The sequence below is a fragment of the Bombyx mori genome, chromosome 19 (assembly GCF_030269925.1).
Source record: "Bombyx mori chromosome 19, ASM3026992v2".
Taxonomy (NCBI): Eukaryota; Metazoa; Arthropoda; class Insecta; order Lepidoptera; family Bombycidae; genus Bombyx; species Bombyx mori.
The window spans coordinates 14686967-14710650 of record NC_085125.1 but is presented as its reverse complement, the minus strand read 5'-3'; the positions used below and the strand labels follow the sequence as shown (position 1 = coordinate 14710650).

At 38.5% G+C, this 23684-nt stretch overlaps 2 protein-coding genes and 1 long non-coding RNA gene across 5 annotated transcripts in view; 1 reads left to right on the top strand and 2 right to left on the bottom strand.

Annotated features, from left to right (window-relative positions):
- Positions 1-884: 884 nt before the first annotated feature.
- Positions 885-10549, bottom strand: LOC101737997 (protein VAC14 homolog). 2 transcript variants are annotated; one of them, XM_021348800.3, is made up of 13 exons: positions 10198-10549; positions 8721-8871; positions 8253-8483; positions 6806-7023; positions 6449-6569; positions 6158-6296; positions 5845-6068; positions 5058-5172; positions 4721-4826; positions 4235-4409; positions 4052-4170; positions 2986-3216; positions 885-2168 (listed from the first exon to the last, which is right to left on the bottom strand). In XM_021348800.3, exons 1-13 carry the CDS (start codon positions 10296-10298, stop codon positions 2015-2017), a joined length of 2085 nt encoding a protein of 694 aa, XP_021204475.1. In that variant the 5' UTR covers positions 10299-10549; the 3' UTR covers positions 885-2014. The 2 variants fall into 2 exon arrangements, with proteins under 2 accessions (XP_021204475.1, XP_012546864.1); XM_012691410.4 differs by having other exon boundaries at positions 6173-6296; positions 10198-10548.
- Positions 10550-11803: 1254 nt separating this feature from the next.
- LOC101737157 (E3 ubiquitin-protein ligase AMFR) overlaps positions 11804-23684 on the top strand; it is a 28135-nt gene continuing 16254 nt past the window's right edge. The window contains exon 1 of the mRNA XM_004927333.3: positions 11804-12295. Coding sequence (XP_004927390.2) covers positions 11999-12295 — 297 coding nt within the window. The 5' untranslated portion in view covers positions 11804-11998. The remainder of the gene's footprint in view (positions 12296-23684) is intronic.
- On the bottom strand, positions 12359-15843 carry LOC134200707 (uncharacterized). 2 transcript variants are annotated; one of them, XR_009975734.1, is made up of 3 exons: positions 14792-15843; positions 13695-13977; positions 12359-12599 (listed from the first exon to the last, which is right to left on the bottom strand). It is a non-coding gene; the product is annotated as an uncharacterized LOC134200707 (long non-coding RNA). The 2 variants fall into 2 exon arrangements; XR_009975733.1 differs by lacking the exon at positions 14792-15843 and adding an exon at positions 14514-14617.

Below are 23684 nucleotides of genomic sequence, written 5' to 3'. Positions count from 1 at the left end.
TTTTAATATTATGTATATTTTTTAAATAAACTTCTTAACTTTTATTTATTTATTTTATTTTAACACAATACACTTCACGATTTTTTTTCTTTTCTTTAGCTTTCTTCTAAACAGACATGATTAAAACTAATTATGGTAATAACCGTAGAATAATGCGGGTAATAAGTGACAATTTTTTGTTGCATTAAGTGCACTATGCCCGACCTTTTTTAATTTTTTTATTTGCGTAGATGGGTGTACAAGCTCATAGCCCGCTTGGTGTTAAGTGGTTACTGAAGCCCATAGACATCTACAACGTAAATGCGCCACCTAACTTGAGATCTAAGTTCTAAGGTCTCAGTATAGTTACAACGGCTGCCCCACTCTTCAAACCCAAACGCATCACTGCTTCACCCTATCCGGTCCTACCACCAATAATTACGCAAATTATAATTTTGCTTGTTTGATTTTTATTACAGGATGTTATTCCTTCACCGTGGAAGTCAATCGTGAACATTTGTTGAGTACGTATTTCATTAGAAAAATTTTAGAAACATTAGAAAACCTTACCCCCACTGCGCCAAAACCTTGCCAACTTACGTGTCGGCGAGTATACGAATGCATTAGATGTCCTGGTCGCGGAAAACCGAGTTATTATTTGTCGATATTTGAACATTGCGCTAACTGATTGCGATAACTATCTTTCTATAAAAATATTTCTAGACTCTTTTCATTTCTCGTAGAACGAAATAACAGTATTTTAACGTAGTGACAATGAGAACCGCGAGATCGCGTACTGTAAAATTAGTTATAATTAAACTTCATAATATTTAAATCGGGCCAAAAAATCTTTGAAGGGTAATAAACTAAGTCATTGTCATTGACGATGCACACAAAAAAAACTGTACTATAATACACTTTATTGTACGTCTCAAGTTAATTGGAACAAATATACTAAATACATAAAAATATTAAAATAATCAGACACCCAAAATATTAAAAATTATAAAAATTCGATTTTTACATCCAACATATAAAACTCTTGTAAAATATCTTTAAAATGTTGACAGCATCACTAAAAGTGAAGAGAGAGGATGTATAATTAGTTAGGTAAATTACACTACAGTTTCCTTGAGATGTAGGTTCGTCACGGCGATAACGAATAACGTCGTGTAAACAAATGCAAACAGCGCGGCCCTCTACGCAGCGAAAGTAAATTAAACAATCATATTTATATATTTAAAAATATCTCTTAAAAATTTTATAATTTTTATTATTTAAAAAAATTCATAATAAACATTCTTCAATAAACTCAATTGATATAATAATATATAGTAATAATTTTTTTTAAACAATATTCCTAGCCTTCTCTATCTCATAATAATAGCGAAATAAAACTTATTCAAATTCATAAATATTTGGTCCGAGAATTCAAGGTAACGTTCGGAACGAAACAATTTGCCGAAACACCCATCGCTACGTTCAGCCATGTCATTGATAATGTCAATGCACACAGGCAGCCAGACTGCGGCAACCGAAACATTTGAGCAGCCAGTTATAGCGGCCAATCGACGTCCATTTATGATCCTTTCGTCGAGCGATTTGGACTTTTATCTCGCAAAAAAACGCAAAGCCAAGAAAAACCACTGGATTAATTCTCTTTTTCTAGAACGGCACTCAAAAAGCTTATTCTATAGTATACTATTTTAGAGATGTATGCAGCGGCTTGGCTCTGCCCCTGGCATTGCTGAAGTGCATGGGCGACGGTAACCGCTCACGATCGGGTGGGCCGTATGCTCGTCTGCCTACAAGGGCAATAAAAAAAAAGATGTTCATAAATATCCAGATTGGTTTTTTTAAATACAAGAGATTGTACAAGCATGCTGTGTCATATAACGAATATGCATTGGGTGTTACAGCAGGTCGCGGGGACTGACAGCGGCAGTGCGCGGGGAGCCCCCACCCGGGCGTCGCGGCGGCGGACTCCACTACGCTTACTTATAGCTAGATAGAGTACAGGGTGCTGTGTCGGCGGCTACGAGTAGGGCTTGTCGTACAGCTTGTCCCGGGAGCGGTCGAGCGCGCGGTACTGGCGGTGTTGTGCCTGCACGGCGTGGAACTGTGCTAGCAGGGCGCCGTAGTCCAGGGGCTCGTCGTCGGCCGCCTCGGAGCCCTCCCTCTCGTCACCTCTGGAAACGATCACACCGGCTTGGAGGAACTTACATACAGAAAAGGGCCGTTCGGAGGGTGTGCGGAGGGATTCAGTTTCCTCTGTATTTTGTACCGTATATTTCATGGAGTAATCCGTACTGCTTGGAGCCACTGTGTTCATTCACAGTGAATTTCTAAAGAAATTTTTTCCAAGTACCATCCGGTTTTGGAATGAGCTCCTCTCCACGGTGCTTCCCGAACGCTATGGCATGATGTGCTTCTTCAAACGAAGCTTGCGGAAAGTTCTTAACGATAGGTAGCGGCTTGACTATGCCCCTGGCATTGCAAACGTCCATGGGCGACGACCATCAGGTGGGCTGTATGTTCGTTTGTCTACAAGGGCTATAAAAATAACACGTGTGGCACGCGGGGACTGCCGTAGTAAAGCTATTGCATAGCATTTTTTATCAACTTATGCCATTATAATTAGACAATAATAATTTAATATTAAGATAATAATAAAATAAGATCACGCTATAGTTACAAACGTTAACAAAAGCAAAAAATTTACTGTCCCCTTCACACTCACAAGCTAGACCGCGCGAGAGAGAGATGAGCAGACTTTTCATGATGCGCATGCAGTGTGACGTCACGCCGTGCGCCTATTCACAAACACTACACAAGCGCAACGTGAGAATGTGTTGAACGCGAGCTACATGGTAGGCGGAGTGTTAGGTCTTATTTTCGTTACGAAATTTCTTGGTTCGGTCGAGGCGCGCACAAAACCCGCGATAAAAGCTATGCAATAGCTTAAAAAAACAAGTATTTATTAGGAAGGTAGTTGGTTGTCCGTACCGCGGGCGGTGCGGCTGGTGCGGCGGCGGCAGGCAGTGCAGGCGGGCCCGCAGCGCGTGGAAGGCGTCGGACTGCGGCAGCAGCATGAGCAGGCCGAACAGCGCGGCGCGCAGGCCGGCGCTGTGCTCGCCCACCAGCTCCAGGCGCAGGTAGGCGAATATGGGCGACTCAATGAGCTGCACCAGCTTGTCCACCTCCGTCAGGAACTCCACGGTTATCTCGAGGTCGCCGCTGCGCCGCGCCGGTTAAGGTCATGCTCGAGCCGTTCAGTGGAAAAGGTATATACGCGTATTCATCGCATCATTTTGATCCTTTGTTTTTTCTATTTAGTGATCGCGAGGGGTCATAACTAGATTCGCCGAGTGAGTAGGTGAGCTCACGGGGCTCTTACCTGTTGACGTTGCTAACACTAGCCCTAGCAAGAGCCGTGCTTCACAGAATTTACCACTATAATCGCAATCGCGACCCACTGAGAAGATCCGGCGAGAAACTCAGTAAGCCGTTAGTTCACTGGTGATAGGACCTCTTGTGATTTCGCACGGGTAGGTACCACCACCCTGCCTATTTCTGCCGTGAAGCAGTAATGCGTTTCGGATTGAAGGGTGGGGCAGCCGTTGTAACTATACTGAGACTTTAAAACTTAGATCTCAAGTTAGGTGGCGCATTTATGTTGTAGATGTCTATGGGCTCCAGTAACCACTTAACACCAAGCGGGCTGGGAGCTTGTCCACCCAACTAAGCAATAAAAAAAAAAGTTAATGGATCGAGAGGATCCGTAACGATGTGTTTAAGACGACTTCGACCGTTTACCATTCGGTCCGCAGGATCGGGAATGATTCTAATCCAATAACGTTTTGAATTGTTATCATTTAAAGTCGGTAGAGATCTTAAGGTCAGTCTTTCTCTTTCTCACCACATACGACAGACATAGTGTGGGGCGCGGGTACATTGACGTCATCGTTGACAACTATTGTTAGCATTACAGACATGATGTTATTGCATCGGATTGTGGAGCAGCTTCCTGTCGATTGAATTAGATTCCGCCTGTGTGGGTTGCGAAGGATACAAGGTGGCGATGAGCGTGTTGCAGTGCCGGTAGTGGTGCGCCAGCAGACACAGCGCCAGCAGCGACACGGGGCTGTGGCACCAGCAGCCGTGCAGCGCCAGGAACAGCGAGCGGCTCCACTGCAACAAGCGCCGCGTGAGCCCCGGCCCGCGGGGGCGCCGCCCTCCGCCCGCGCACACTCACCGGCTTGCTGCGGTCCTTCAGCAGCGCCCGCAGCTCGTATAGCTCGGCGGACGTCAGCAGTATGGTGTTGAGGATGTCCACCATGGTGGTCACGAAGCGGAGATTCTTCTCCTGCTGCAGAATGTTCGCTAGGGCCCTGTATATGTCCTCCGCGTTCAGCAGGACGCACAGCTGCCTGCAACATGGGCGCGCAGCCAGCACATGTCATTAACTTTCCACTGTCCTGTACTTTACTGCAATTAACTCTATTCAAAAGTTAAGTTCGCCTTTTGTGCACTGAGATTGTTCCGTTTTAATGTAATACTAACATGCGCGTGGAGTGCATCATAATATTTCAAATACATAATAAAGCGAGTTCCGACCAACGTCAAATTTTGTGCAGCCGCTACTCGAGGCACAGGAAGAACACTTTTTACTCAGAAATAAAAGCTTTTTTTTAATAACAAAGAATTAAAAGGGTAAAAACAGACAAATACAAATTTATACCTGATAATGAAAGCTCCTCTGTCTTCCAACAGGTTCTCGTCTGCCGCCAAAAGCCTCAATAAAGCTTGTAGGAACTTGTAGTAGTAAGGACTAGACTGCAAATCTCCTGATCCAAAAAAATACTTTGTTGATATTTAGTGGTTAGGTCACGTCACGGCGGCCGCGTGAATAATTACTTCTAGTTAAACTATTATAGTTAGACTAGGGATGGAAACAAACAAATCTTGCCTCTTTATAATATTAGTATAGAAAATAAGACATCATTTAAAGGTCTTAGTTACCAGGTCTAAAAATCCCTTAAAAAAAAAGATAACAATGTGTGGCAGAGGAGACTGACCGGCGGCGGAGCAGATCTCTGCCAGCACGGCGAGCGCGCGCCGCAGCACGTCGTGCGCCGCGTCCGTGAGGCTGCCCACCGCGCCCGCCCACACGCGCTCCGTCTCGCCGCACATCTGCCGCAACCCACAACCAACAACCGACTCAACCTACGCCCTCAATCTCATCTTTTTTTATTTATTGCTTAATTGGGTAGACGAGCTCACAGCCTACCTGGTGTTAAGTGGTTACTGGAGCCCATAGACATCTATAAGTAAAAGCCGCCACCCACCTTGAGATACGAGTCCTACCTGTGCGAACTCACAAGAGGTCCTACCGTCGGCAAGAAATCCGAATTCTAGCGAAGAATCATTTTGTCTATTGAGATCGTTACAATTTTTAAATAAGTTCAGTCGCGACCCGGCAGCTCTCTGCAACTTGTTCATATTTATGATATTTATTGATGTGTTATCGGCAACTCAAAAAACGCGACAAGGGTCACGTGTTATTGCAGCACCAGCAAGGGTTGCCTGTATACGGTTTTTTTCGCTGGTAACCTAAGAGGCTATTCCAGCTACGCCCGGACGAGTAGGTGAGCTGAAAGAATGCAGCGGCTTTGCTGGGTCGGAAATCACACACCATCAGGGCGGGCCATATACTCGTCTGCCAAGGCTAGGTACGCCTTCGGGCTCGAACCGCTCGGTAATTATAGGGGGTGGGGTTACACACCTTGTAAACACTTTATTGGATGGAAATTTAGTTGTGCCCTATTCGTTATTACAATAGGATGCTACGAAATATAAAGGGACCTGTTTGGGGAGCTTATTGTATAAGTGAAGGATCCAATCCAGGGCGGCCACTTTAGTGTGCACGGAGCTGTGGTGCAGCATCTGCGTCAGCACCCCCACCACGGCCTCCAGGTTGAGCGCGCCCCCCTCCTCGCCCGCCGCCTCCTCACCACCAGCCTCCTCGCTCTCGGCAGCCAACAGTTTGATCAGTTGAAAGTTGACCGTGGCCGCCGTCTCCCGTATGCCTGTACGCTCTCGTTAAGGAAAACTTCGTTTGTTTCCGTCCTGGTGTTAGTTGCGTTAGTTGGGGCGCGTGGCCGGTGGCTGCAGATACATGGACAAAGGATACTCTTCCTTGGCTCGTCGGAGTATGCGTGGCAGGGCAGCACGGCGCACAGGATGCCCGAGGCGAAGGGCAGCATGGCGGCGCCGGCCAGCTCCACGAACTCCTTGAGCCACGTAATCGCCGTCAGCTGCGGACCCGACAACTTTACAATCAACGACTCTTTACAACTCCTTAGAGATTGATATTGTCATTGTATCATACGACGTTTGAAAACTAAGCACCTTGATACTGAAAGACTGACGAATTAGTGACAGGCACTGCAGGACCCGCCTACCTTACCTGCAGCAGTTCCTCGGGCGACTGCGCGTGTATGATAAGGATGTTGATCATGGCTTGGAAGTCTACTTTGGCTGGCTCTTTCTTAATGCTGCGGAGGAACTCGTTCAGCTGGACATCGCACCTGTAACGCCAGACATAGCTACGTCGGTACTTTGTGCTCACCGTGACAAACGTGATCAGGATTATTTAGGGCTTGGTAGAGAACGGAATACTCGTGGGTTATGCATATGACAATAACATTTATGCTTTGAGTATTTCTCAGTATTGAAAATTTAGGTTAGTCACGGCGAATAGATAAGAGACATGTGTTTTCCCTCTCTCACCTTAAGCAAAGCACTCAAAACAAGCCGAACTTACATCCTTCTGATCTCCGGGTTAGGATCGTCTAGCATCTTGAAGAGCCCGTCCAGTAAGTCCGGGAGATGGGCCAGCACGTTGAGGTCGGGCACGGCGTCCAGCACCGCCACCCAGGACACGGCGAGCTGGCGCGCCGGCGCCGAGCGCGTGTACATGCGCTCTCGCACCAGCCCCACCAGCGACGACAGCTCCACGGACCCGCTCTCGGTCACGATGTCCTGCCGAATACACTCATGGTATTGACGAAGCAAAACGGAGCTGTGCTTGCGGCTACGCTCGCATTATGTTATTTGTATCAAAAAATGTGATTTAAGCCATAGCGCAAACTGAAATAACTAACGACGCCCTCTACGAGTCCTACTGTACTCAGTAGGCGGCGGCGTAGGAAGCGCCCGTGGTTTTTAAAACTGTATTAACATTATATTCTGTAAATAAATGTAATGTTTTTCTTTAGTTATAGACCAAATATTAAAAATTCGAACTTGTAATATATTGGATATTCTTCCTTTTTTTTTTTATTGTGTATATGGGTGGACGAGCTCACAGCCCACCTAGTGTTAAGTGGTCCACGGAGCCCATAGACATCTACCACATCTTATTCAATTTTGCAAAGTTTAATGGGCGATATTTAACTCATAGATTAAGCAATTCACACACACATGCTTTCTATGTTTACACTAAATTTATTTTGCTTTATATATATGTCTCTATGCAATAATAAAAAATGTCAACATTATAAATTTTTGTGAATTTTATGATAATCATACATTATCTGTAATATACATTTTCAACAGCAGTCACAAATAAGAGTCATTTTACATATATGAAACTTGTGTTATCACATTCCTGTATTAACTACATTTTGCATGGCTTCTCCTTATCAGCCCACAGACATCCAGTCCACTGGCTTCACTTAAATTAATTTAAAAAAGTGTGTTCCTGGGGACAGTGGATGAAAGTGTCCTTTTCTGTCAACTTAAAATTATAGTACTTTCATATTTACATAGAATTAAATTTGACACTAAATTTTGAGTAATTTTTTCAATAACTTGTATTAAATATTTTAGGATATTACTAAAATGAAAATTGCTGCTTAACTCTACTGAACAACAGAGCTAATCCAACTATCACCTATTTGTCAAGAATTTAAATAATTAATAACCTGCCAATAATATATTTGGATTGTTAAAATCAAGCATGCTGTCATGGACACATTTTAAACTAATTCCTCTCAGCTAAGAAAACAAAAGTAATGTGGGACGCCCCCTGACTAGGTGTTGCGATGACCTCCAAACGGTGGCCGGAAAGAAGTGGATGAGGAGAGCCGTAGACCAGACTCAGTGGTGTGGATTGGGAAAGGCCTATGTCCAGCAGTGGACGACTGTGGGCTGTTGATGATGATGATGATGATGAAGAAAATAAAGGGAAGCTCTTTTTACCACAATACCTTGAGCAATCTATCCAACAATTCAGCAGCATGCTTCACCTGCTGCTCAGGATCAGCAGCGAGTTTAGCCAGCGCATCGAAAATTACAGGGAACTGTGATAAAGAAGCGCCTCGGACAATCTTCAGCACGTTGAACAATGCCTCAGCTGCTTGGTACCTTACACGAGATTCGCTCTCGCTGAAGCAAGCCACTATTGGATTTGTTAATTCTGGTAAGTAATCTACTGATGCCTGCAAATAATATAGAACTGTATACAGGATATGACAGCAATGCCTAATTCTGTAAGAGTAATATTTATTATTGATTTTATGTTTATATGTTAGATAGTATATTCTCCATAAATAATAGTCAAATTAAAAAATCTTAAGATTATGTAATTCATGGTATTTGATGTAATACATTTTGTAAAGTTAAAAGTGGAACTGATAGACATGCTGAAATAAACAATATTAGTGTACCAAATGTACCTTGCCAAGCCCCACTGCTACAGTAGACAGACCCATAAGTGCTCCGTTTTTCATATTAGGATTAGTTGAAGACATCAAGTCCTGGCCCAAGACTTTGATCAATTTTTTTATTTGGCTAGTATTTTTTGCATCATTAAAATCTTTCACCATCCTGAAAACATTTTCCAGACCATCACTTAACTATTGTTTGTGATAACCACACATATTGTTGCATCAACAATTTTATTTGAATTAGTAAAAGCTCTTTATTTGCAGGGTATAAGTTCCGTAAATATGCTGCAGATATGGAATGGTAATTTACATAAGTATATGAGATTATAGTGGATATGTTCCCAGGTAACAAAATAAAAACAAGTACTTACATAAAAAAAACAAAATTTAATATAAGTTTTTGTCTTAAAGTTTTTGAATATAGGAATTAGGTTGCATTTTTTTATCCGCAAATAGTGAAAATGCATATGAAGGAAGCACAAATCAGGAGCTTTTACTGTTCTTGTACATTGGTTCACATTTAAAAGTACATACTTTAAGCTATAACAATAAATATCTAGTAGCTTCAAGGTGGTGGAACATAAACTGTGGAACCCATTCTGTGGAGAAACTGATGACAATTTAAGATAGAAACATTCTCATCTGCAACGGCTTGTCCTCAGTGAGCCAAAACCTATTCATTGGACTCACAATGTATAGAATGACTGATGAACATCCCCTTCGACATACTAAATTGGTGAGCTTTTTCCACTGCTTAATATTTTAAACATTCCACTTTGTTATTAATTTTATTAGAATAAAAACAAACTTTCATTCATATAGAATGATAATCTATTTATTAATTTGATAGAACTATAGCCTATTTAAAAATAATTGTATTTTGTAATGAATCTGTATCTGTGACAGTTGGAATGAACAAAAGATAGTGAGGGCATCTGTTTCATTTTTATAACATTAATTTAAGGCTGCTAGCACATTTTGGATATGTAAATTTCGTTTCATCTTCTAATATTTACTTATTTATAAATTTTGACCAACAACAGTGCATCAATTTTACCATTATACAATTTTTTTAACTAAAAACTTGATTTTCTAAGAGATTAAAAAATTATCAAAATTCAACAAATAGTAATTGGAGAAGTAAAATAGCAAAATTGAAGTCTAACAACAAAATTTGGTGAAACAATCGCACGGGTAGGTACCACCTCCCTGCCTATTTCTGCCGTAAAGCAGTAATGTATTTCGGTTTAAAGGGTGGGGCAACCGTTGTAACTATACTGAGATCTTTAGAACTTATATCCCAAGGTGGGTGGCGCATTTACGTTGTAGATGTCTATAGGCTCCAGTAACCACTTAACACCAGGTGGGCTGTGCGCTTGTCCCATCTAAGCAATAAAAAAATAAAAAAGGATTGAGTTTAGGAAATGGGCTGGGAAATGGGATTAAGAGGAACACGATGAAATGATTATGAAAATGAAAGAATTACTTCTCAATCTCGACTCCAGCAACTTTTCTCTTCTCATATAATTTGTCGCAAAGCCCACGAACACAAGCTATGCTCAGCGGTGCGTAGTCTCGCTCGGACATCGTGTATGGAATAGTTTATTTGAAATTTACAGAAACAGTAAAAATAATCTAATGATGAGCAATCCACGAAATCAATAAAAACTAAAACTACAAAACCATATTTTTTTTATAACTTTAAATTGACACATTTGAATAAATAATTACATAATTTATAATTTTAAAACCGAAGTGGAAATATGAATTCAATAAACTTTTGAAAACAAATGTACATTTACAAAACCCTTTGTTTATTTTGCAGTTGTCAAAAACATAGATAATAATACACTTTTTTTTATTGCTCGATTCTCTTCTTTGTCGAATGACTCTGCCAATGTCAGGTAGATAAAATAAGTGATATCAGTACACTTATTGAGTCAAAAATGTAAATTTCAGTACAGTTCAAATTTCAAATGTACGCTGTAATATCATTATTAAATCAATATTTCTTATCATTCTTTTTTCGGATAATTTCATATTATTTGCCTATAAAGTCCATAAAACACTTGTTATATAAAAAAGGAACGGAGTAAAATGAAATTCAGTTGGTTTTTAATTGTAATCAGTTTTAATTAAAGGACACGAAATAGCATTTCACTAAAATTGTGAGAATTTACTGAAACTTAAATGTATATAATATATGTAGTTATTGAAAGAGTTGCAGAATTCCCGTCCAGTTTTTTTACTTCATTAAAAGTGCCATTTTACACAAACTGAACTATTATCCAATAATAGTTATTCAACTTTTGTAGTAGTATTTGTACTTTTTATGAACAAAAAATTGGAAGAAAACAAAATTCAAAATAATTTCTTTCTTACGGCTTGGTGGTTGGAACTTAAAACTTCGTTTGTCGGGTCAGTTAGGTTTTCTATTTTCCGTAGTTATTGGTTTCTTGAAAATATCTTACTGTTGTAATTTTAACATTTTAGACACTTTTTACGACTATTACACATTGCTTTATATTTGTAGTTTTCCAATTACAGAGCATAATGCGACTCAGTGACGCACAATGCCGAATTATGCTGAAGCTTAATTGGAACGTGAATTAGTTTTCAAATACATCAGCAGAGTGCGCTAAGTTAGCACAGTTTTAATTAACATTGATTATTTCTAAGAAACTACGACGAAACGAAAGCCTTACAATTTTTTTCAACATTAAATAATATTACTAACGATAATATAAACAAAATTTCGATCAATGCCAACTTAAAGAAAAAACACTTGTCAATTTTCTGTCACTGAGTCGGTATCGATTGCGAGTATCACGCGAGAGCAGTACTTTTGAGAGTGCTCGATTGTGCGAAGCGTTGCTGTAGTTGGAACATTCAACGTTGAGCATAATGCGCTCTTGTGCTGTAATTGGAAAACTACCATAGTAGTCTATGCGGCATCATGCGTAAAGATCTAATAATAGTCTCCCCAGACCATGGAGTTAATAAATACCTACTAACTCTATGCCCCAGACCGATAGTGAATATATCAGTGGTGACATCTCTATTCACTATCATATTCATAGATTAAAGACTTTATATTGTTATCTCTCTTGAAGTCTGTGTGTAGTGTCGACTATTGAGCTGTCTTATTTACACGTAATATTTATTTTGATTTTGGTACACTAAAATAAATTTTCGGCGGTGATACTCATTATCAAATGTCGTTGAGATCTAAGCTATGTTGTGGCGCGAGTGATAAATTACCACAATAGTAGAAAAAAGTAACAAATATGCCCGGGACTTTAGTAGACAGGCTGCCCTTGCCGAATCTCAAGGTTTACACAGCGGGAAGTGTTTTACTTCTTTCAATAGCTGTCTATCATGCCACGATTGTGACTAGTGATCCAAACTGGCGCGCCAATATCACTCTACAGCGTCAGGAAGCATTGGCTGAGCCTGATGGAGAGGCGCAGCTGGTAGACCAAGCTGAAGTAATGCCGGCGCTAAACCTGAATGCCACCAGGAACTTGAACGAGCGCATGGTGGTAATAATAACCTTCATGATGCAGGAACCGCTTTGTATGTGGGTAAGTAATTCAAAATAGAAATTTATTCGGAAAAAAACCTCATTAAATAATAATAAAAAATACTCAAATTGTTAAAAGATTTATGAACAGTAAAAAAACGTATAATAAAATTTAGAAGAGAGTAGTTTTTAGTTCATTAATAAATAACTCCATAAAATATTAAAATCTGTCTAAAGATGGTTGACTCTGCTTTTATGTTTGACAGGCATTACTCAAAATTATTTACTTCAAACTAGCTGCTTACTAGTTTGCTTATGCTGTAATTTTGCTTTTTAATTGTCAAAGTAACAACAGTTGGAAAGTTCTGGAACAAAAGTAAAATACTAGTAAATGACTCATTACTTAAATCTACGCCAGGTAGTGATCAAGTGTCTTGTTGAGAAGGTGCACACTTGGCCCACCTAGAGAGTTACTTGTTTTCTTGTTTAAAGCTACTGAAAAAAACTAAAAATACCATTTGTTTTGTAAATGTGATTTTCTTATAGTTGGGTAAAGTCATCTAATATGAATGCAGAAGAAGAAAATTAACAATGTAAAAACATTTGCTGAAGGACATGGTGTCCGTTAAAATAGATAAATTGAAAGCTTATTTTCCTGCCTCCTTATTATAAAACTCGTTAAAATTATCAAATTCATTCAGATTAAGGGACAATTCCTTTGCTTAATGAATTTGATAATCAGATAGTAAGTAGAGTTAATTCAAGTTGTGCACTTTTAGTCAATCTACAAACAATCTACAGCTCTACAATTTACTGCACAGGTAATAAGTGATTATTTGAGATCATGGATGTCACTGTGTCAATGCTGCCTTCAACTTTGATACATGGAGTTGAAGTCTAAATGGGGTTCTATAACTAATGCACGCTAAAAGAAAAAAGTAGAAAAATTAAAATTCTGTATTGTTTAAAAGTAATCTGGATGCCATTCATAAACATGTAGATTTCATGGACACTTCCTAACTTAATTACCTAATTTGCATTTGGAAAAAAATAGTGTGCTTATGATGTCATGGGGTGCCAATGTAGTTCCATTTTTTTATTTATTTATTTAATTTATTTATTTAAATAAGCACTGCCACATCACAAACATCTAACATTGAAAATAAATTTAAACAATTTAATTTATGGCCTGATGCATGTGACAACAATGGCGTACATAGCATTGGCAATTCATCGGCTCGAATCGGCATCGGCATCGGTTCCATGGTAATGTCTATTTTCATTGCCTTTGGGGTCTTAAAAACGGGCCACTTTGTGACTGTATAGAGACCATGAGGGCCAGAGCCTTCTTGCCATCTTGTACAGACAGAACTGTACAAGTTTGGCAACAATGATGTGGGGTCAACTCTGTTTCAGCAAGTCCAAGTGAAGAGTTATTGTGTGCTTGAGCAAAGCATTACCTATTCATAGATGTGTTGGTTGTAGATTTCAATGCTCATCGCCAAGAGTGAATGTAATCCATAATCACCAGTTTTACAAGTCCAGTCTTTCACCACTAAGTTAGTCTAATGAGAGCTTAAGTGTCAGAGCGAGTAGGAAGGCATCTTGATTTATGTCTTTGCCTCCAACTCGGGTTTGAACTTCAAAGGGGCATTACCATCCAATGATCCTGGTCTGTTAGCTGCCTTTGATCTGTATGATTTCTGTCTGCTGAATGAATAGAATCACATCCCCAAAGTAGTGCTAAAAATGATAAATAAAAAGATAAATATGTCAACAAATAAATGATCATTCGTTTTTTTGTTACTATCTGCGATGGGCAGACTAGTTTGTTACACAAATGGTTATTGGCCTCAAGACATAGCTCTCTTGCTCGTCAAATTGGGAATCATAACTTTCTGTAGAAATAAACAGAGATACTCCTTCGTAGGAGTTCACAACATACCCATCCCTATAATTGTTTGAAAAAAAACAAACATTTGTTGAAACAGTTGATGGCCGTTTGTCAGTAACTTTCACGCAATTACCGTTCAAAATTGTAGTCTATAAAGTTTCAATTCCGTCGAATGTATAATGATCGAATTCAGACAAGGTTAAATAGTTACATATACAAAAACATCGGACGTACTCGGAGTTTTTGTTTCTAATCTTAAATTTATTTTGCTAAACTCATTCCTATACTCCATATTGCATTTCAAGAGATCATTTTTGTCACGTACTATCTATCACTTGACTAAAATTCTGTCTCGCTGTGACCGCGAGAACATTGCAACACTTACTTATTGTGACGTAAGGAACGGTCGTAGGGGTTTAGCAGTACTATTAGTATTACTGATGTCCAACAGCTCTGCATGGAAAATAAATCATTTTAAATATTAACCAACTATGTAAAATTACCTAATTATTCTAATATTGACACGGCCGCGCAGCGTAAACAACTCCGCTCACACACAAACACAAATTCCCGCCTACACACAAACATGTGAAGAAGGAACCAAATGAATATTATTTGATCACCTTCAATAAAACATACGTATGATATATGTAAGTTGTTTACCTCGAATCACAACTTCCTCTAAGGTTCAAGAAGTTCAACAAACTTAAACAATCACACACCTACTCTCAGTACAATTTATATATTATGTATAACAATATGACAATGTACAGATCCTTGTTGCCGTTATTTTGACAACATAATATTATTTATTTTAAATATTCCGTATATTGTTCGAGATGATACCGGCATCTCGTTTTTACCATCGCACCGCCCGCCACCACCCATACTACCTGGAGCCACTGCGGTCATCCACAGTGCGTTTCCAGAGGTCTTTTTTGCCACGTACCATCCGGCTATGGAATGAGCTCCCCTCCACGGTGTTTCCCGAGCGCTATGACATGTCCTTCTTCAAACGAGGCTTGTGGAGAGTATTAAACGGTAGGCAGTGGCTTGGCTCTGCCCCTGGCATTGCTGAAGTCCATGGGCGACGGTAACCACTCACCATCAGGTGGGCCGTATGCTCGTCTGCCAACAAGGGCAATAAAAAAAAACTACTCAATTTACAAATTCGAAATTTTGTGAGGATGTATTTTGGTTACCCTTTCACGAAAAAAATACTGGACACGTATTTTATTTAAATTTCTCAATTTATGCTTAGGTATACATCAAAATAGCACAAGCTATAATACAGCACGATCAATGTAGGATAGATGACGCTCATAGTTATAGCAGACCGGGACCGTATTCAATTCGTTCGAAATAAAATCATTCCAACCTTTAGATATAAGTACTAAGATTTTTTCGTTCTGTTCTGACATTTTGAAATGTCCAGTTTGATCAAACGGTCTGCATACCATTGGTCCACGATCTGACGTAGATGTAACGACCGGTTCACCAAATGTACTCATGGAAAATGGAATGCGATCCTACTCTTCAAACAACGGATTGTGTGACGTTTGTGATGCAGCTCTGTACGAAGTTCCGTCCTGACACAGCCATCGCCGTAGTTCCCTCTTCCCATCAAAGTTTAAATTGATGTAATATTTATTAATTCTCCATTCATAATGCTATCGAGATTCACACATTCGTTCATAGCATTGGAATTCATACGACATCCATTATAAATTATAAATATAATTTTACTAGTTCCAGTTTGAATGCAATTTTGCATAAATATCTCCACGAAACAAAACAGAACGAATAATAAACTGGTTAAAACATAAATTTCAACAAAATAAAGCGCGTCGGAAACTCGAAAATATTGACCTCATTTGAGTGAAAGCTTAGATTTCATTTATTCGAAATTTTAAAAGAACATTTTGTGTTCTAGAACGGATTTAAACCGTTCTAGAACTTTCGATTGTCGACGGACGGTCCGGGCCCTCATAATATTGAGATATTCTGCTTCATTAGAGAAAAAAAACAAGTTTTAAGCAACAAAATAGCAAGCAACACTACTCAAATAATATTCACTATGAATCGACGTCGAATGTCAACAACACAGTCTTTCCAATAAAAATAGCAGAAAACTGGCTTACGGCCACAACGTGGACTTCAGTTCACGCGCAGTGACTTTAATAAACATAGAACAGTACTTTCCGAATAATAATAAGATCCGCTCTTCAAAACATAACCGACTTCTAGTAAATGTTTTTATTTTATTTCATAGATATTCAAATTCAAATTCAAATTCAAAATCATTTATTTCAACTTGGATGTCATCAAAAACACACTTGTTGAATGTCAAAATGTAAAAGAAAATGTTAACTCTACCACCGGTTCCAAAAAAAGCCACAGTCCTGAGAAGAACCTGCGAAACAAACTCAGCGGGCTTTTTTTTTTTTTTGTATTTTCTCAACTATTTTCTTTTCTTTTTTTTTTAAACGCACGTATAGTAATAGAAGGAGCTCATAATTCATCTAGTGCTTAGTGGTTACTGAAGCTTATAACCATCACAAGTTGAATGCCTCCCCCACCTTGAGGTATGAAGTCAATCTCTCACGAAACTAACTTCTCTCCGCTATACCCGCACAGCTGACGTCTATGAACGAAGCTGATTCAGTAAGATAATTTCACGCTGCCCACTGGAAGCTAAAAAACCGTAAACAATTCATTCAGATTGTTTTAGGTTACATTAACAAATAATGGCGGTCTCATAATAATATGGTCCATCCGTGTTAGCGAGCAAGTTTCCGGATACCTCTCTAATGAGGATTTTAGAACGAACGATCAGATCCCCTACAAAATCAACGCTTGTGAGGCTTGTGGGCCCGCGACAGTATCTGCTAAAACCACTCCTTCGTCTTTTGCTTCATAAGTGCCTCAAAGGCTAGTCTATGAGCATCAATTTAACAGAGATGGAATACAGCTTAATCTAATAATTAAATACAACATGAATTCAATGCCTTAAATTAATTTACCTTTCAAAAATTGTAATCAGAAACCAACAGTATATTAATGTGGATTGTGTACACATTGACTAATCCGAATAGCTACGCATGTAGTTAATAATTTGCGCGCTTTTCAAATTTGAATTGATATAATCAATTTTTCATCATGAAATCATTTGAGTCGGGCGATGGCATCTAACAGATGTTGCCTCCGAATCTAGCGTATTTGTGTTGTTCGGACAATCTTCTACGGAAACATTCTGTGGGATGATATGATGATGATTGGAATCAATTACACTTTTTTTAATTGCTTAGATTGATGGACGAGCTCACTGCCCAAGCCTTCCAAGGTTTTTATAGTACCACGGCTTCCTCACCCTTGAAACTAAAACGTATTACTGTTTCACGACAAATAGGCCACGACCTATCCGTGCGGACTCACAAGACGTCCTACCGATATTAAATATGAAAATTATAATTTTTCGTTTTTTATTACACGATGTTATTCCTTCACCGTGGAAGCAAATCGTGAACATTTGTTAAGTACGTATTTCGGTAGAAAAATTGGTGGCCGCCTGCAGGATTCGAACACGTGCACATACGACACGCAAGTCTGCGTCGTCCCTGTAGTTCTGTGTGCTTAGTGCGAGTTTTTTAACGTTCTCGATAGCGTAAAAGTATAACAGTGCCCCTAGCGGCAAATGTAGGCAAACGTTCGAACTCCTTACAAAGAACAATGCCCATTTTCTATGGGCGTTTGGGCCCCTAAAAAAAGTTGTCGGGTGATGATGATTTTAACTTAATTTGATAGACAAAGAAATATCGTTTCATATTCAGAAAACGATTTTTATATTCTCACCCAGGTTTAAGAGAAATCTGTTTTTTTCTGCAGCTAAAATTAAGTTGTTATTTGTTTTCTTCGAAATCAATACTCGCTCTCATCATTATTTACAGTATTAAATAAGTTAATTGTGCTTAATGTTGCTAGAAATAAGCCCTTACGTACATTTTATTATTATTATATCCTCATAATAATAATAAAATGAAATGAAATCCGGAAGCCGGCAACGATATTGTTGTTGTTGTTTTTAAATTCGCCAACAAGCAGGCAAAGAGCGTAGCCTATACAGCCTAGTCTGTCATAGTTATATTTTTATATATTTTTTATGTTAATAAAAATCCGGTGTGTTTCTATTTATTGCTTTTTGGGAGTTTTGACGTCAACTTGATGAATAGCACATTGAGTGAGCGTGAATTTCCGCAACCTTTTATCTTGAAAAAAAAAACAGTCACTGCTATGTTAGCCACAGTTTTATTCCAATGCCTCAATAATCGTGAACAACGATTATTGACATTTAATACACAAAACAACACCCAATTTGTATATTATACATCACAATAAGCTATTAAAAAAACATAAAATAAAACTTCAAGTGACGCTTCACTCGGGTTGCTGCCAAAACTCTCTGATCATATATAATAAGAATAGAGTAATGGTAGGCCATTGATATTTTTACTAATGGAATCATTAATATCTAAAAATATTAAATAATTCATGGTTTTAAGTAATAATTATTATTACAATACATAAATATTGAATTGAACAACAATAAACTAAAAAGTCTGTGAATTATAACCATTAGCATTTTTTTTAATTTGTTGTTCAAGTCACAGACAACTTTTTCGTTTGTCAGCATATAAGTTTACTATAAGGCTGTATGGGCTAATTTTCCCTTTGTCTATTGGCGAATTTAAAAACTATGGCACTCAGTTTTGGGATGTTATCAAATAAGTAATTTATTTTTTTGTAAAACAATGCCAGGGTGAAAGAAATGTTGATACATAAACTAAACAACATGAAAAAATAAGGCATAGTTTTTCAAGTACAAATAGTTTTGTCATGATGTTGGCCCACTTTTGGGCATTGTCCTTTGAGTTAACTTTTACGCTATCGAGAACGTTAACAAATTCGTACTAAGCAAATTGAGGGGCAGCTACGTGAGCGAAATTTTTAGCGCACTATGTTGACCAATAATAGTTGCGCGGAACATCGTGTTCCCTCGAACACACTGCGTTTTGTATCCAAATTCTCGAGCTATTCTGCCAAGATTTTCTTACGTAGGATTAAAGTCGTTGCTGTATAAATAATGACATTTGAATGTGATTCTCACACAATGACATAATTATTCGTATAATTTTGACAACTGTTTACTCAGTTTGAACACAATTAATTATAATATGAAATCATCAAAATATAAAATTGAGGATAAGTTTGTTTGTGTTTTCTATTAAGCGAATTATTGTAATTTCTTCATGTTTCGTCAATGGACTGATGTTGTGCTGGCATCCGGATTGTTATTAATTAGACAATACCTAGTTGTAATATATTCAAACCGCCAAGATATAAATTTCGCCGTAGTCAATTAATAGACAATGCTTCAGATAGAGTTATTAATTCCTATTTGGCAAGAGATGATATTTAGGGTTTGATTTTATTATACGATGTTATATCTTCATCATAGAATTCATTCCTGATTACGTGCTACATAAATAATTATAGTTAACCTTGGAACCAGCTAAATGTAATTGGATTCAGTAGGAAAATTAAAATAGAAAACAAGTAAATGATGCCAGAGTGCCTATGGACTGTTGAGGGCTTGTTAAGTGAAGTAGTCAGTTGAGGAGGTCGGAGTTGTGTACCTGTATCATAACCAGATAGATTAATATCACAAAAATTGTGACTAGTGGTAGGATCTCTTGTGAGTCCGCGCGGGTAGGTACTACCACCCCGCCTATTTCTGCCGTGAAGCAGTAATGCGTTTCGGTTTGAAGGGTAAGGCAGGCGCTGTAACTATACTTGAGACCTTAGAACTTATATCTCAAGGTGGGTGGCGCATTTACGTTGTAGATGTCTATGAGCTCCAGTAACCACTTAACACCAGGTGGGCTGTGAGCTTGTCCACCCATATAGGCAATAAAAAAAATCCTCTGACTTGTAATCAATGTGAGCCTCTTGTACTCAAAGTTAGTAGTGATGACAAAATACTGAAAAATGAATACACGATAGCTATTGTCTAAACGCTGTATACAATATGCAGTCGGTAGAACTTTCCAATCTAATATTTGAGGCCGTCAGCGCAAAAGTGGTCTAAGCTTACCATAGTTAGTATGGAGATAATGAAGTTCGAATTTACCTTCACAATATACTTCGTAGGCAAAAAAATACGCGCTAAAATGATGTTTACAAAGTCATCTGTTATCTATGGATTGAAATTAGGGATAACCCGATTTTGCATCAAAATTTATTATGTTTTAAATAAATTGCAATACATAAGCATGAATATGAATCGTGAGTTAGGCCACTTTTGCGCTGACTGTCTCATTTATCTGAATATCAATGTAGCTGTTCATACCTCGCGAATTGAGATATGAAAATCCTGATATCTTTATTAGTTGCGGCAGGCAGCGGACTGGCTTGGCCCCTGGCATTGTTGACGTCCATGAGCGACGGTAACCACTCACCACCAGGTGAGCCGTATGCTCGTCTGCCTACAAAGGCATTAATTATTTTTTTGGAATACTAAACGTTGGGTCTAACTTGGCGTACCACCATCCACCGCACTATGTTGGTCGTTCTAAATAGACATGTTAGGTATATTTCATAAGGTGCGTGTTCTTGGGGGTCAAAAGCCGCGATGGAACAACATGAAACTAAAATTCGACCAATACGGTCATTTATAAAATTAGTGAAGCGTCGTGACGTCACGGATCTCGTGACAACACGTAATGCACAACGCTCTATCTCTATTGGCACGTAATGCCATTGGTCCGCGATATAATTATAAGGTTTCCGATATCTTTATACATAAAAATAATTCACATGTTTTTAATGCAAGATAAAAATACATAAACAGAAAACAGTTCGAAGGAAATGATAAAAAAATAATGTATAAGTGAGTACATTGTACGATAAAGTATTGAGGTTAATGAAAATTTGTGTCGTGTTCAATCTTATTACATATGTTATGTTTCAGTTCGTATTGATGCCGCATACGAACTGTAGTACCTACATTACGCTGAGGGGTTCTAGGGGTAGAATAATGAATTGTTATCTCAATGCAAATGTGGTGCCGAACATACACGAGATAACAAGTATGTGTATACAGACACCAAATATACTGACACAGACTTGAGAATCGAACTTCGTTCCCTTGGTATTGTGTCCAAAGTTACTAACGCTTTGACTGACTAGAGCGTCTATAAAATTCAAAATTCAAAATCATCTATTTCAACTTAGATGTCAGTATAACACACTTGTTGAATGTCAAAATATAAATAACTATGTTAACTCTACCACCGGTTCCAAAAAAAGCCACAGTCCTGAGAAGAACCGGCGAAACAAACTCAGCTAAAAACAATCAACTCGACGGACAAATCGAATAACTCAAAGCTAAAAAAAAATGAATCCTAATGTCCTTAATATAATCGTGTTGTAAATGTTTTATGATACTAAAAATATATCGATTCGCAATGATAATTTAATATTCACACATCTGGCGTTTAAGATAAAATATCATACATTACAGATATAGAGTCAGATATTTTAATTTTTCGAAATATAATTTGTTCTAATATGTATGCGATCATTGCGACAGACAAATACTTCATTGAATAATTAATCTAAAAACGATGTGTACGTCTGTAGCCATATCGAGTTATCAGATCGAGAAATTGCTGAAAACGTAGATAAGACAAATATAATAGCAATCGACTATGAAGAGTCTCCTCAGGGTCGCATCCCCTTCAGCTTAGTTTCCTACCCAGTGGAAGGGAAACGACCCGAAACGAGGACCCTCGGGACGGTGATGCTGTTTGTAGCGACGATCTTATCTGTCCTTACTTCTGACACGATAACATTGAAAAATCGCGAACGAAGAAATATATTTAGAAAGTTATACGAATATAAAAGAGTTGAGCAGCGCGCTTCAATATCTCAGTGGTTCATGAATGTAGGTAATTCTGTTTTGCTCATTTAAATACACCGTTATAATACTTTAGCTGTACATGACTCATGCTTCAAGATGTACCGTTACTAATTAGGTAGCTTATGAACAAAATAATCTTAATGGCTTTCAACAAATAAAATTTGAACTCTCTAATAATAATAAAATTATACATTGTGTTAACTATCCGAAATTTCTTTGCTTACATATTTGATTAAAATTTCAATTGAGTTCTTATTTGTTTTGGTATTACGAAGGTCATCTCTGTTCTGCGAAACTGGAAGATAAGTAGAGAATTAAAATATTTAATTTAATTTAAAGCTATTTACAAAAAAATACTGGGCCTAAGCGAATTGTTTCCAAGAAACGATATTAATATTATGGGTTACATCGCGCGAATTTGAAAAAAGAGGATAACGAAAATTTCGAATCCCGATTGTAACTTATTGTTTCCAAACCGGTCACCTTCTTCTTCGAACCCGTCGCTTGCGACGAAGGGCTCGACGAGCGAATTAACCCATAGACACAGCCCACTGAGTTTCTCGCCGGATCTTCTCAGTGGGTCGCGTTTCCGGTTCGGTGGTAGATTCTGCAAAGCACTGCTCTTGCTAGAGTCAGTGTTAGCATCTCCGGTTTCAGCCCCGTGAGCTCACCTACAAACGTTAGGGGGAAGCCTCTCAAGGGTATCAGCATAGGTAGGAAAAAAAATATGTTTCCAAAAAAAAAAAAGTGCAATAGGTAGGTATTCCCTTTGCGTCAATAAAAGTCGAGACATTTATTATTATAACTTCGACAGAGACTTTGTTTGTTAAAATACGAAAAAGGAGCTACCAAAAAACGTAGCCACATTCTGTTAGAAAGCAACACTTGAAGCACACTCTTAGTCGAAGAACTGATAAACCTAATTACCTTCAGAATCGTAGGTTTACTATTTAAAAATAAACACGCGGAACTATTTCAAGAAACTAGTAGGCCATGAAGTGACGTCGGTTCTTTGGTTTGATAAAAAAATAACATTATATTCCTAAATTTCATCACACAACAGTAAATTTTTATACATATCTATCTGGATTATTAACAAGTACGCACTTTATCTTTACATTACTACATTACATATATTGCTTAGATGGGTGGTCGAGCTCACAGCCCACTTAGTATTAAGTGGTTACTGGAACCCATATACATCTACAACGTAAATGCCACCCACCTTGAGATATAAGTTCTAAGGTCTCAGTATAGTTACAACGGCTGCCGCACCCTTCAAATCGAAACGCATTACTGCTTCACGGCAGAAACAGGCAGGGCGGTGGTACCTACCCGTGCGGACTCACAAGAGGTACTACCACCAGTAATGAGATCGAAGCGTCACACGAAAGAACACGTCACGCTGCCTACCGTGTATTGGGTGTACGCCAGAGATGGCCCACAATACGCCCTACCACCACCAATGTAGTGTTTTACTACTTTAAGTTGATTAGTAACATACTAATATCGACCTGCTTATATACCATTGATGAGGATTCTGACGATTTTATTCTATATTAGCGTAATATCCTTAAT

Bases quoted from the DNA above. Each gene is read 5' to 3' on its own strand.
- LOC101737997 (XM_021348800.3), bottom strand. From the start codon at position 10,298: ATGTCCGAGCGAGACTACGCACCGCTGAGCATAGCTTGTGTTCGTGGG. The intron at 7,024-8,252 runs GTATTGTGGTAA...TGTATTCGGCAG, and splicing joins TGTTGGATAGATTGCTCAAG to GACATCGTGACCGAGAGCGG. The intron at 6,570-6,805 runs GTAAGTTCGGCT...CTGGCGTTACAG, and splicing joins AACCCGGAGATCAGAAGGAT to GTGCGATGTCCAGCTGAACG.